Source organism: Zingiber officinale, chromosome 3B (genome assembly GCF_018446385.1).
Source record: "Zingiber officinale cultivar Zhangliang chromosome 3B, Zo_v1.1, whole genome shotgun sequence".
Lineage (NCBI taxonomy): Eukaryota > Viridiplantae > Streptophyta > Magnoliopsida > Zingiberales > Zingiberaceae > Zingiber > Zingiber officinale.
The window spans coordinates 77,006,332-77,021,269 of NC_055991.1; the positions used below are offsets into that span (position 1 = coordinate 77,006,332).

At 33.4% G+C, this 14,938-nt stretch overlaps 1 protein-coding gene across 1 annotated transcript; it reads left to right on the forward strand.

Moving 5' to 3' along the window:
• The first annotated feature begins 2,827 nt into the window (after positions 1-2,827).
• Positions 2,828-8,324, forward strand: LOC122056587 (26S proteasome non-ATPase regulatory subunit 13 homolog B-like). Its single transcript, XM_042618598.1, has 6 exons — positions 2,828-3,095; positions 5,172-5,618; positions 6,323-6,403; positions 6,656-6,852; positions 6,972-7,071; positions 7,956-8,324. The coding sequence occupies exons 1-6, from the start codon at positions 2,949-2,951 to the stop codon at positions 8,145-8,147; spliced, it is 1,164 nt and encodes a 387-aa protein (XP_042474532.1). The 5' UTR covers positions 2,828-2,948; the 3' UTR covers positions 8,148-8,324.
• Positions 8,325-14,938: the final 6,614 nt, after the last annotated feature.

The following is a 14,938-nucleotide window of genomic DNA, read 5'->3' on the forward strand; positions in this document are numbered from 1 at the left end:
CAGCGGACATGCTCTATAATCCGGCCATACTTCAAATCTTACGCCAAGGGGTTCCGCTGTCCCATCAAAGACATGCTTGGACTGTAGCAGTATGGTGTCAGGTAAGCCTTCTGACAAGCCCTTACTGAGGTATGGGCTGGGGACACGTATTCGCCTCGGTAGGTGTGCATGAGCTCCTTCCCAGCTCTATATAAGGAGCCTCGCACTTCACCGGAGGTACGCAATCTCTGATACTTGGAACCACTTCTTCGTTGTTCGCTTATCTGACTTGAGCGTCGGAGGGTCGTCGCCGGGAACCCCTTCCCGGCCCGACTTCTTTGCAGGTTCGCCGGAGCGCCGTCCGACCGGCCGAAGATTTACATCAGTGACAAGGAGAGCACCACGTGCCCAGCGTCCGTTGATTTAGAGATTCGGACAGGATCACCATGTATTATCTTATTATAGGTGAATATCAAGATGAGTCAAAAATTGAGCAAATGACTATTGTTTAAGATTTGTTGATAAAAAGGGCTTTATTAGAGGAAGATTTTTTGACATTGTCCAAGTGGAAATATACAATCATCTACTTTAAAAAGGAAAATTTGTTGTATTTATCTCGCAATAATCTTCTCATACAAAATATTCAAGGAAAATGTTACGACAGTGCTAGTACTATGCGGGGAGAATAGAATTGATTTGCAATCTCTCTTTTTGAATGAATGCTTATATGCATATTATGTTCATTGTTTTATATATCGTCTACAATTGACATTGGTAACAATTACCCAAAGTGTTATTCATATTGAACATTTTTTTTCACATTTTGGCTATTATAGTAAATTTAGTGGATTCTTCTTTCAAACGTAACGATCAATTGCGAATTGCTCATGTTACAAATTGCAGAATTGATATCTACTAATGAGTTTTGAATCTGGAAGAGGAAAAAAAAATCAAATTGGGGCATTACAATTTTCAAGATACATGATGGAGCTATAACTTGAGGGCACTTCATAGTTTACTTGTTTTATTTGATCTTGTTCTACATGTTTTAAGTGATATTACCAATGGCAAAAAATAGTTTATCTAGTAGAGCAATAACTTATGATTATCGTTTGAATTTTTATTTATATTGCATTTGTTCTTGAGTTGTTAGAAATGATCGACGATCTTTGCCAAATTATGCTATATAAGTCTCAATATATTATAAATGTTATGGATATAGTGGATAATACAAAAGAACTTATTCAAAAAGTTAGAGAATACAAGGTGACGAGTTTTTGTGGTAAACATAAGATAGATGTATCAGACATGCAAGCTCCTCGTCGATCAAGTAGAGAGCGACTGAGTAAAAGGAAATGTTACCTTAGAACATCATTATCGAATTAATATATTCACTAGCTTCATAGATTCAATATTACAAGAAATGAATTATCAATTTGATGAAAATATAATAAAATTACTTTAGCTTAACTCAGTTTTCGATCTAAGAGATGGATATAAATCATTCAATATTAATTACACTTACAAACTTGTTGAAAAGTTTTATCCCGATAATTTTACAAGTCAATAACAATTGCATATAATGTATCAGTTGAAGTTTGTTGAGATCAATATTTAGCACCATCTATATTTTTAGAATATGCCAATATTTTCAAAATTGTATCATTTATTATCGAGGAGATGAAAGAAAGAGAATTATTATATTGTAGATCGATTGATTAAATTTATTTTGACTCTTTCAATTTCAACTACAACCACGGAATGTGCATTTTCATCTATGAAGATTATGAAGATGCGATTGTAGAACAAAATAGAAAATTGCTTTTTTAGCTAGTTCATTAGTGACTTAGATTGATAAATAGATTGCTCAAACTTTTAGTATTGAATTAATTAGTGATGAATTTAAAATTATGAAAAAACATAGAGTACAATATAAAATGGATAAACATAATAAATAAATTAGTAAATAATAATTTTTATATCTATTTTTTTATCTTACTAATTATATTATATTGACTAAAGTATTATTATTATTATATTTTTGTATTTTTGCAAGCTAGTTTTAAAAATGAATTGAAAATTTTGAATGGTAGGTGTTGCTTCTATTTTCGTATTAGTTATTATGATTTTCTATTGTGGTCAGTTAAGACTTTGTTTTATGATTATCTGAATATATGTGTCTAAATAGAAAATTGTTATTATTTCGTACGTTTATATCAATTAATATATTTATTTATTTTATTAATTGAGAATTTAAAACAAATTTTACCCCTCCATATGATTTTATTTTTTACTTCGTCCCTAGACCGGATCATAGAATTTAATTTGTACCGAACTATCACTGAATAACCTCAAAGAATAAAAGAGGATTAGAAACTCAAAGAAAGAATATTAGAAAAAAGTATTAGAATCTTTATTGATAGACTCAAAATCTTAGCGATCAATAACGCCTAACTAGTATATGAGAAGCCTAATAGCGTATGAGAAGATATTTTACAATGCCTAAAATAATTCATACAGTAATGTTAGTGTTATCATTCTGATTACAAGATATCCCATTGATTATCTCAGCTTATTACTAGATGAAGTATTTCATGATTTATCTATCTATATTTAATAGCGGGGCCAATGATACTGAACGGGTTGAGATACAAGATATCACTTTTTGCCATGACATTTTACAAAATGATAAGAAAGATAATTTAATAACTTAAACGTATAAAGGTCCTTTGTAAGAAATGAAAAAAATATAAGGCGTATAATAAAATATTTTGCAAAGGTTCGTGATAAAATATAATTAATCAAAATAGTAGGAGTGAAATGAAAAGGTTGGGTGGTGGTAGAATTATTAAAACGGAAGCAAAGAACCGCAAGGACGGTGCCATACAACTTAGGGTTTGAAAGAGATCGTCCTGCGACCGATTTCATCCTGAGGGGAAGCTGGATCGGATCGGATCGGATCGAATCGGATGGCCCTTCAGTACCTTGAATCGCAGCGCGACGCGCAGCCGGAGCTGGCGGAGTGGTACAGCGCCTTGGCGGATTTGTACCAGCGTAAGCTGTGGCACCAGCTCACCGCCAAGCTCGAGCAATTCGTAGCCTTGGCGGTAGTTCAGGTATTCTCTTCCCCTTTCTCCTTTCAGTCTTCGTATGTTTTTTAGGTAATCCAGTGGGATTTAGCTGGGAATCTCCTTCGCTGTAGAGTAAGCTGCCTAGTTGATCTTGGCTTGAGTCTCCGTTTCTCTTTATGTGATTCATTTGCCTGTGTAGTTGGGTCTATGGTATTATTGGATATTTTGGATACCTAAGTTAAGTTCCTTTTGGATGCCTAAACAAATCTAAAGTAGTTTTTGTCTTTCAGGTGATGTACATTTTTATGTGATTCCGCGTTGAAATTTTGTATTGAAGATTTACTACCCCACCCCATGTGGTTTTTAGGTCGGGTAAAGTCAATCTATGTTTTTGGATGTTTGTCTTGAGTTATAAGATGCGCTCCAATTTAGGAAGAATGTCTTAGATTTTATTATAGTTAAACTTTGTTATTGCAATTCATGGATTCAGATACAGATATTACTAAACATCCTCCCTTTCATATGCTTATAATTTTCTGGTTTGCAAATTTAAAAATGCATTAGGCTTTTTTACTTTTTAGGTGTCTACCATGCATAATCATTGTCTAGTTGGATTGCTTGAGATTTCAATTTCGAAGAGTCTTCCAGGATGGATGTGATAACCTAAAGAATTTGGTTATTAGATAATTTCCATTTCAAAAATTTGTTCTATGAACATGATTTTTGTTTATTTTTCTGGGGCTTATACTCTGTTGCTAATCTAAATTTAAGTAGAAATATCTGTATTTCTGTTGCATGTCTATTGCTAAGTGCATGTTTAAATCTGTAGTAGGAGTATAGGGGAGAATTTATAAGCATTGGCTCTGTTTAATTGTTCCAGAAGGCTCCTTTTGACTCTTTTAAGTGTCATTTAGCGGAAAAGGACTCATTCAACTTTGGATATTTGGGAGTTCATCTTCCTGTCAAAGAAGGAATTTTTGTTGAAGGAGTTGTCTTTCCTACATCTTTTCTCATTTGATAATGCACTTATCATATTTTTAAATTCTTTTAAAGTCCAGTCAATCAATGTTGATTGTTGATCATCTTAACTATCCAATTTAGTCTGCAGCTTATTAGACATTGTACAACATTTCTTTGTTGTTATCATTTCATTGTAGTTTTTGATTCTAGATTACATTGCATTTTGATTTAATAAGCATATGCTGTTCTTTGGCATATTTTATGTTGTCATCCTATGCACTTCAAAACATTTAAATAGGAAGCAATATAACTATTTTTATGTAGGAATATCCAAATCAATTTAATTATTTTTTTATTGTGGTGACTAATGTGTTCTTTGATCTCTCTGCCTTCCACTGTAATGGAATTATAGAATTTATTCATACGCCTTTGAACATATTTCATACCATCTCAATATATCTTCTTCCCTCATTTTGTTGTCTAGTGAAGCTACACCCCTAATGTTTTCTTTGTTGTTATTGATACTTTTATTTTATCTTTTCTTTCTAGTAACTTCACATTCTCATCTTTGGTAAATTGACCTTTTGAATTAATTGCTTCATAAAAGTTCAACACTCCAAACCATAAAGTATGTTAAATCGGTGTTATAATTTTTTTTCTTTTAGTCTAAGAGATACAACAGCTATACTTTCGAAGCTCCTCTCCTTTCTACTACTCATTCTTTACCATGTTAATCACATCATATGCACTCAAGTAGTCTGTTTTAGAAGCAATACAGGGATTTTGGTTCAAATGATCCACACTGATATATTTCCCGTTGAATTTACTTTTTGTAACCTTTTCATTTGTTATGGACATGTGACTATAAAATTACTTACGATGACATTGTTATTTTTTTAAAAAAATTCTATGGTCAATATCACAAATACTTTAAGTCTCTGTTTTGGTACATTCATTGCTTATGATAATCAAATTTGTTGGCTGCGAGGACAATTCAATTGTTTTTGTTTACATGGTTATATGTCAGCCAGCCTAACTAGAGAGTGTGCCAATTGTTTCCTATTATTCTATTGTTTATCCTTTGCTTTTACTAATTTTGCATTATTACTTTTACTAATTTTGCATATGATGTCGCACTAACTATTTTCTTTCGCCCTGTAGGCTGGTGATGCACTTATACAGCTGTATAATAACTTCATTACAGACTTTGAAACCAAAATCAATCTCTTGAAGCTTGCTCACTTTGCTGTGGTGGTTTCACGTCAATATTCTGAGAAGGATGCTGCAATTAACTACCTTGAGGGAATAATTGAAAAATTGCATGCTACTCGAGAGTTGAGGATTGAGGAGCCTATCCTATATGTTAAGATGCAAATTGCTGCATTAAATTTAGAAAAAGGAAATCAAAAGGAGTGTAAAAAGCTTATTGATGAAGGAAAGAGCACATTGGACAACATGACTGATGTTGACCCTTCTGTTCATGCTAGCTATTATTGGATATCTTCACAGTATCATAAATCTCAAAAAGAATTTGCTGAATTCTATAAGAGTGCTCTTCTTTATTTGGCATACACTTCAGTAGAGTCGCTTTCGGCATCATTCAAACTGGTAAATGTGATATATCTTCGTGGAAAGTAAGTTTGCTGATTTATTGAACTGGCTAATAGTGCTGTATACTTAACTCTCTGCTCCCACAAGGTAATCAAATTACCAATTAAAAACATGGGAGAGTATAGTAGAGAATTAACATGGGTGAGCAATTGCATCTTATATAACATTGTACAATTAGTGTATTTCGATTTGGCTATTCATTGCTAGTAAAGGAGGAGAAATGCTAGAAATCATTGTTTTATCATTTTTCATAGGTAAGTAGACCTTGAATGCCTCCCAAACATGAGCTTGCATTTCATTTCTGTGGGTGTGAAAATTTAAGGATTCAAACCACAAAAGAAAAAAAAATAACGTGTGAGAAAGTCATGCTTGGATTCTGGGATCGCAGAGATGAATAACTATAAGGTTATAGATTCTTGTAGAAGAATGGCAGACCTTCCTTTATTTTTTTCATAATTTTCTGAATATTATAACACTAATTTTGCTGGTGTTTTCTAGATAAGACAATGCAAATTTGCATTTATTTATTGAATCAGTATACTCCATATAGAATAGTTAATTTCCTTGGCTAACCTTTTGTTCTTCTTAATTCTTTGACTTATGAGAATATCAGCATGTACTTTCACACATCTGAACAAAATTAGTTTAAATAACAGTGCTTGTAATCCACTTGCTAAACTTGACATTATACTTATTTTCAGGACTTGTCATTTGATCTTTCTCTTTCAGCTTTGCTGGGAGATAACATATACAACTTTGGGGAATTGCTTGCCCATCCTATTGTAAGTCAGAGTTCTCCCTACCCGTTTCTAGGAATTTGCTTGGTAATGTTAGGTGGAAGAAGTATGTTCTTCATTTTATAATTTTTTTAAAAAAATGTAACTTTACTTTTGGATGATACATACAATGGTTTTCTTGCTTTTTATACGCTATCAATTTAAATGCATTCATATGCGCCATCGGTATTCAATACAGAGATTTCCTTTTTACTTACCATGTTTACTCATGCATTTGAGCTTCTGATTGGCCTACAGATCAATAGTCTCATTGGGACAAAAGTGGAGTGGCTCTACCATATTCTTCAGGCTTTTAACTCGGGAAATCTGATTAGATATCAAGAACTATGTAAGATCCATAATGCAGCATTGACTGCTCAACCTGCATTAGTAGAGAATGAGAGGAAGCTACTTGAAAAAATCAACATTTTGTGTTTGATGGAAATTATATTCAGGTAAATCATCAGAGAAAGTACAATTACTTCCCGATATAGGCCAGCTTGTTTTGTTTTTTTTTCTTTCTATATTGAAGATGTGACTAATACATCGTTCTGATATTTTTTCTTTATTGTAGTCGTCCATCTGAGGATCGAACTATTCCTTTAAGTATCATCACTGAGAGAACTAAGCTTTCCATTGAAGACGCGGAGTATCTCCTCATGAAAGCCCTTTCAGTAAGCATAACTTTTTTTTCACCTCTTAATTTTAGAATCCATTCTTTTTCTTCTGTTATTTTTTCTTGCATGTTAATTGCGAAATTTCGTGGTAACTGGTCACATGTATATTCATCCTTTGTTCATTTTTATGGCCATATTCAGTTCCCTTTAGTCGATCCTTAGTCGATGTTCATAATTTTTAGCAAGGATCTTAACACTTCTGTCAACGCTCAACATCGTACCATTCAGGTTTAATAATGTTTAGAAGCATCTGTGCAGACACTTAGGTTGTGTTTACTCTCGGAAGCATAGAGATTTGAGAGGAGGGATTAAATCGTGTTAATTTAGGGAAAACATAGATATGAGAGGCTCTCGTGGCCATTGTGTTCATCTTAGGTTGAGTCCTGGTCGCAAGCATCTAATCTTCCCATCGTGATCTCAGACCTGCTCATGAGTGAAATGAGCTTGTGTCGGTTTGCAGAGGGCGGGAACCTCATGGGGGCCAGAAGACAAGGAGGGAAGGGGGCTTTAACCACGAGATCTGAGTGTTTGCGATACCCAAGTGGATCCGCAAGTCACAGATAAGCTGTAAAATGGTATTAAAAGCGCTGTAGGATTTGAACTTTGGATCTCTTGTGATGCAAGTAGGAACCCTATACAGAAGTCCTAAATTTGGACACCTTTTTGGTTTCCACCAAGTCCTCGTGTGTTCGATGTGGTGATACATACCCATGTCGGATACTAGCAACTCTTCTGATTAACTAAGTTCAGCAGTACACATGATCAATCGTTAATTCCTTCACGTATTTTTGTTCTTCTGGGATCAACAGCGATCCAATTATAGGCCTACTGCATTTTTAGCATCCACAACTCAAGAAGTTTTCCCTTTTTGTTCCCTTCAGGTTCATCTCATCGAAGGCATCGTCGATCAAGTTGAGGGCACAGTATACGTCTCATGGGTGCAACCCAGAGTCCTGGGGATTCCACAGATCAAATCGTTGCATGATCGCCTGGATTCGTGGGTAGGGAAGGTGCGAACGGCCTTGTCGACCGTAGAAGCAGAGACACCCGATCTGCTCGGGCATGACATATAGCTTAACATACCCACCATTGTTTCCAGCCCTCTGCAAGGTAAAGATCTCAGGAATATGAACATGGCTCATGCTCATTGATCTAATTTTCTAGAGATCCAGTTCTCCTTTTCCTTCACTTGCTGTGATTGCTAGAACTGAGTTTATGGAATTTGTGCCTTGAGAAGTTGAAATTTTTAATCTTTGTTTTTTTTTTTTTTTGTTTTTGCCTTGAAATGCGAGTGTTTAATGAGATCAAGCACAACATAAAATCCTCGACAACACATTTAAATAAATATTTTAGTGCCATTTAATTATTTTTAGAAAGATAAAATAAATAAGAGGACATTCTATAGCTTGTAAAATGTTTTTTTATTAATTAAATGTTGGAAGGTTTTTTTTTATTTAAAAAGGTTGGTGAACACCTTGGCCATTTCGAAAATTATTCTTTTTTTATTAATACTTTAATAGCAATAATTAGCAATGTGCTCTTCAGTTAATTTTAAGAAAAATAATTAATAATAGTAAATTGTGATTAAGTATGATTTAACAAATTAAAGTTAGTATATAAACTTTAGATGAAGAGAAATAATTAATAATAGTAAATTGTGATTAAGTATGATTTAACAAATTGAAGTTAGTATATAAACTTTAGATGAAGAGAAATAATTAATAATAGTAAATTGTGATTAAGTATGATTTTGCAAATTAAAGTTAGTATATAAACTTTAGAGTAGAAAGAGGAGTTTTGACGCAACGGTAAAGTTGTTGTCATGTGATTAAAAGGTTACGAGTTTGAATTCTGGAAACAGTCTCTTGTAAAAAGTAGGGGAAGATTGCGTATAATGGATCATTCCTTAGGACCCCGTATGACGGGAGTTTCATGCACCGGGTTGTCTTTTTTTTTTTATATAAACTTTAAAGCATCTGAAATGTAGGGGTGCTATAACAGTCATTGATAAGGGTGTAATCGAGTCGAATTCTTGAATGTTTGAGTTTGACTTGTTTATAATTGAATTGAACTCGAGCTTTATTTAATGAATATACTCATGGCTATACTCATGGCTTACGAGATTATTCGAGTTTTGAGTTTTTATCGAGTCCAAATGAGCGTAATAAATATAGATCATAAATTTAAATACTTATTAAAAATTAAATTATATATTTAGAGAAAATTATAATATTTTTATTAAAATTTATAATTTTATTTTAATAAATAAATTTAATATATTTATCTATATGTTTCATAAATAGAGTGTAAAATTTATAAATTCAATATCAAAATTATTATTATTTTATTTAAAAATTAATTCATGAGCTTAATGAACATGTTCAAGAGCTAACGAGCAGAATATTGTGAAGCTTGAGTTTGATTTATTTATCTTAATGAGCCTCATTAAATGAGCTCAACCGAGCTTTTATCAAATCGAGTTTTGAATAGTTTATGAGCGGCTACTTATTGATGTTAAACACCCATTGTGGAGGGTTGTTATAACACCCCTAATTTGAACGTGTTCAAACAATTGAACACGCTCAATTGCAACGTGCTGACTCACTTCATGTGTGTTTTTTTAATTTTATTTATTAAAAATTTAAAATTTTAAAATTATTAAAAAAAAATAAAATTATATTTTTAAAGTAAGATTATTATTAAAAAAGTAATAATAATTTAAATATTTTAAAATATATTTAAAATATATTTATTTAATATGATATAATTTTCAGATGATTGAGTAGATTGTGGGATCCATAAATAATGATGATTAATATTACAAGAAGAAAAATGATATGCACAAGGAAAAAAACTCAATGAAAACCTCAAGGATAGACACATAAAATGATGGGGTCCACAAAAAGTGAAATGGTGGGCCATGACTTTATGTGTCTATCCTTGAGGTTTTCATTGAATTTTTTTCCTTGTGCATATCATTGCTCTTACAAGAATATGAGTGAAAAAAGGATGTTATAATAAGTATGTGACAGTGAATCTTATGTTTTGTTATGAGATGAAAAATGTTATAATCATGATAAATTATGAATGCTCTTAAGGAGGGAATTGCCTTATTTTTTTTTCTCGTTCGATCCAATGTTATAATCATGATAAATTATGAATGCTCTTAAGGAGGGAATTGCCTTATTTTTTTTTCTCGTTCGATCCGTGTAGTCAGATTTGGTATCTAAATGAATTCGTCACGCTTCCTTTATTCTTTATTCATGTCTGGACTTTCCCAAAAATGAATTTCCCTACCGATTAATAAAAGAAAGTTAGTCTTAACTAAGGATAAGTCCTTTACTTTCTAATGATTGCTAAGCCTCTTTATGTATACTAGCGTCATTTCTTTAAGAGCGCATTCCTCCTAACTCCCAACAGCTTCTCAAGTAGCCGCATCTTCTCTTTATCCTTTCCTAAGCCCTAATTCCTAATCAAGCAAAGCCGGATGCTGTCAGAAAAGTGTTCGGGGCAGATTCAATAGCTGCCTAAGAGCCTAGTTGTCCAATTCCTCCATCAAATCTTCCACCAGCAGTTGATTCAGGGCATGCCCCTGAGATGAGCGCCTGACTTCCTTCCTTCAAGGCTAAGATGAAAGCTGCTAAAAAAGACCGACTAAGCTCCAATACAATACCACACAGGGTAGAAGTGAAGTTTCTATTGAATTGAGTCAGATCCTTGTTTGGTTTAAAAATGAATATCAGATGTCCATGAAAAAAAAAAAGAAAAAGAAATTGATAGAGGAAGATTAAATAGCAGCTGATTCCCCTATTGATTGCAGATAAGATCCCGAGAGGTTCGTCTATACCAGCAGATGAAATTGGAGCTTCTACGTTTAAATTTCTAACAGCGGTTCTTCCTCCGACAGTCAAGTCACTAGCACTTCTTATTCCAGCAACAGCTCTTACTGTAAGAGAACTAGGACCCTCAACTCCAACTGTAGCAGTGGGAATGCCTTCCCCGCCAGATATTGCATCAACGGTGGTTTATTAAACACTATCCCGATTAAGAACAAAAGTCTTCCTCTATCACATTACTCTCACCAACCGCGGATGTGGGACTTGCAGTGGCAAGAGATCGTCCATATGCATCGACATCGTCCGCAATTCTATAGCACAAGGAAGCATGGAATCGGACGCTAGCTTCTCTTAAATGTGCGGTGCTTAACACATGTAGATTGGACCCCTTCCTTTATGGGATTGTCGCCTCAGTGAGTGCCTCCTTTCCCTTCTCGTCGACGGAAGTGAGTGCTCCGAAGGCGGGAACAGGGAAGAAGTGACGCAGGTCTTTCGAGATTGAATATGACTGAGAATTGTGTAAAGAAGAGTTCTTTCTTTCGAAGCGAGCCATTGACAAGGAATTGATGCACCGAATCTGCTCTTGCTTTTTTGCGAAGCATATAACTTGTCTTCTTTCATTGAAAAGGTACGGTGAAGAATAGGACCGACTTAAGGCATAGTCCATTAAAATTTATGCCTAAAATTCTTATTATATTGGGGCTCATCAAATTATATATATATATTAATTAGGATATTAAATATTTAAAATTATGATTAAATAAATTTTAGTCTAGATTTATTTTCACCGATAATTTTAATTTTTTACTAGCTAACTTATATTTACTCAATAATTTTTAATTTTTAATTTTTATAGATTAAAGTTAAATTTGATGTTTTTTATTTTTTTTACTAGTATTAGATTTATTTGATAATTTTAATTTTTAATGGGTTAATTCTCAATTTAGTCCCTCATTATTTGACATGGCGCTGATTTCGTCCCCAATTTTTCAATTGACCAAATTTAGTCCTTCAATTTTTGAACTTTTTCTCAAATTGATCCTTCCGTCCAAATCTCCGTTAAAATAGACAGAAAGACTTGTTTAACCGGTGGGAGTGACCAGTTACTTACTTCCTCCTCTTCATCCTCGTGGTGACCGCCTCTATTTTTGCTTTCTCACGCCTCCCTCTCAACGCCGATCCCTCTGCTCCTTCCTCTCCGCTTTCTCGCTTCTTCTCTTTGCCTGCGGACTCTTCGCTCTCTGTGCCGCCGTCGGCGTCGCGTTCCCCAAGAGAAGATGCGGCGGTGAACGAGGGCTTGGCGGATCCGTTTCTAGCGAACCGAGGAGTTAGTTCCGAGAACGAAAATGACAGTGCAAATTCTTCTTTTTCTTTGGAAAAGACTTGTTTTGAAGGGCGGAACTGAAGACCAAGATCTCCAAATTACACATCAACAGCCTGATGAGAAGAATCGAACAGATGGAGAAAAGATTAGCGGTTTAGTCGTGAAGACTACTCCTCCTCCTCCTAATGCAGCCGTTACAGTTCCTGTCATTGCTGATGCTGCTGCATTAATAAGGAACGAGTCCAGTCCTCCTGCCGAGGTGAAGGCTCAGAGCGGCCTCTCCACGGAATGCGACATATTCGACGGGAGGTGGGTGTGGGATGAAAGTATTGAACCCTTCTATCCTCCTGGATCTTGTCCTTACATTGATGACGACTTCAATTGCCATAAGAATGGGAGCTTGTCCTGCCGTGGTGAAGGCCACGTTGCTGGCCTTGATGTCTCGGTCAGTGCTTCTTCGGAGCTTATAAACCAACAAAAGAAACAAATTTCTAAATCTTGAACTCAATCAATGCCAGGATTAGGGAAATAGCGCAAGAATAATAGTAACTGGTCACTTCCATCGGTTAAACAAGTTTTCCCGTCTATTTTAACGGGGATTTGGACGGAAGGATCAATTTGGGAAAAAGTTCGAAAATTGAAGGACTAAATTTGGTCAATTGAAAAATTAGGGACGAAATCAGCACCACGTCAAATAATGAGGGACTAAATTGAGAATTAACCCATTTTTTAATATTAAAGTTAGATTTGGTTGATAATTTTTTTTATTGTTTAATTAAAATTTGACGCGTAATTTTTAATTTTTTATTGATAAAAATTTAATTTATTAATTAAAATTAAGTTTGATTAATAAATTAAAAATTCTTATTGGTTATACTTAATTAATATTTTTTTATTAAAATATTCTTGAAAGTCTTTAAAAAGCATATTTAATATTGTACTATTATTTCTTTCTACTCCTTTATTATTATTATTTTACCATTATTATTATGTCCTTACTCTTCAACGAGTTATTATGCACACTTTTTTTAATAATTTACCGTCAATATTTACTAGCTAAATATTTTAACTAAATAAATTTAATTGATGATTTATCAAAGTTAAAATTGATAAAAGGCAACTTGGTTTAGGAATGTCCTGCCAACGTGAAATCCTAAGGAAGGGTTATTATACACAATGCATATATCTACTAGACTATTACTTAAACCTATTACATCTAGGTCACACAATAATAATTTTTACCATTGTGTCAAGACTTACCTTCATCGAAGTTAAAATTAATTGATAATTTTTTTAAAAAATAACAATTAAAATGTATATTAATAGTATTATAATAATTTATTACTTATTGTCAAATTAGTTAACATAAAATATTTTTTATTTTTTATAAATTTTACTAATAAAAAAGTTAGGTTTACCACAAGATAAAGTTATTGCTACATGACCTAATTGGTCACTCCTTCCGATTACATAAATAATCATTGACAATGTATAAAACTATCATTTTAAATTTTACTATTATAATTAAATGTGTCTAATAATATTTTTAATATTTATTTTTTAAAAAAATATTAAGGCCTTAATTTTTTCAGCCTAGGGCCTCAAAAATAGTTGAGACAACCCTAGGTGACGAATGAACAGATCAAGCAATGCTGAAGGACCAACAACGATGATGAAGTAGAAAGGGGTGTAGAAATTAAGGGGAAAAAATCTAGTCATATTATTAAATTTAAAATTGATGATTAAAAATATAGAGTATAATGTCTTTATATAGTTTAGTTAAGAAACCTTAAACTCTAAATATAAAAGAGAAAAAGATCAAATTACCTTAAAAGCTATAAACAAATAAATATATATAATCTAACATCCTCCCTCAAACTCACGATTCTATAGCTAGAAGCATTGAGAGTTTGTCAGATAAGAAACAAAAACGTGAAGCAGAATGTGACTTGCTAAACATATCAGCAATCTGTAGTTTTGAATGAACAAAAGGCAATATGATGGTGACAATTTGAAGATGGTGACGAGTAACGTAACAATCAATTTCAATATATTTCATTCTCTTATGAAAAAACTAAATTACGTGTAATTTGAATAACACTCTGATTATCATAATATAACAGAGTAGGTTGATGAAGAGAAATACCTATATCCGCAAGCAACCAACGCAACCAAACTATTTCACAAGTAGTTGAGGTCATGACACAATACTTAGCTTCTGTGGAAGATCTAGAAATAACATCTTGCTTCTTATTCTTCCAAGAAATGAGGAAATCATCAAGAAAACGCAGAAACCATTGGTAGATTTATGATCCGTAGGATCACCAGCCAAATCCACATCAAAGTATGCACGTAGTTCAAGAGATAAAGTAGAAGGAAATAAAAAACTTTGAAATTGAGTGCCCCGAAGATACCTGAGAATACAAAGAACAGCAACCCAATGAACTGTAGTTGGTGCAGCGATAAATTAATTAACCATACGAACAACATACGCAATATCTGGACGAGTCACAGTAAGATAAACCAAGCTTCTAACAATAGTTCTGTACAAACAAGGATCTGACAAAGGTGAGCCATCATATGGAGAATATCAAGCATTAGTCTCGATAGGAATATCAACGACTCTATTATCAGTAAGACGAGCACGCTCAAACAGATCAGATATATATTTTGACTGAGATAAAGGATAATCTTTCGGGGAATA

Excerpts from the sequence above, each read along its gene's own strand:
- LOC122056587 (XM_042618598.1), top strand. The coding sequence starts at position 2,949 with ATGGCCCTTCAGTACCTTGAATCGCAGCGCGACGCGCAGCCGGAGCTG. Across the intron at positions 5,619-6,322 it reads TTTCGGCATCATTCAAACTG|GACTTGTCATTTGATCTTTC; the intron begins GTAAATGTGATA and ends ACTTATTTTCAG. Across the intron at positions 7,072-7,955 it reads TCCTCATGAAAGCCCTTTCA|GTTCATCTCATCGAAGGCAT; the intron begins GTAAGCATAACT and ends TGTTCCCTTCAG.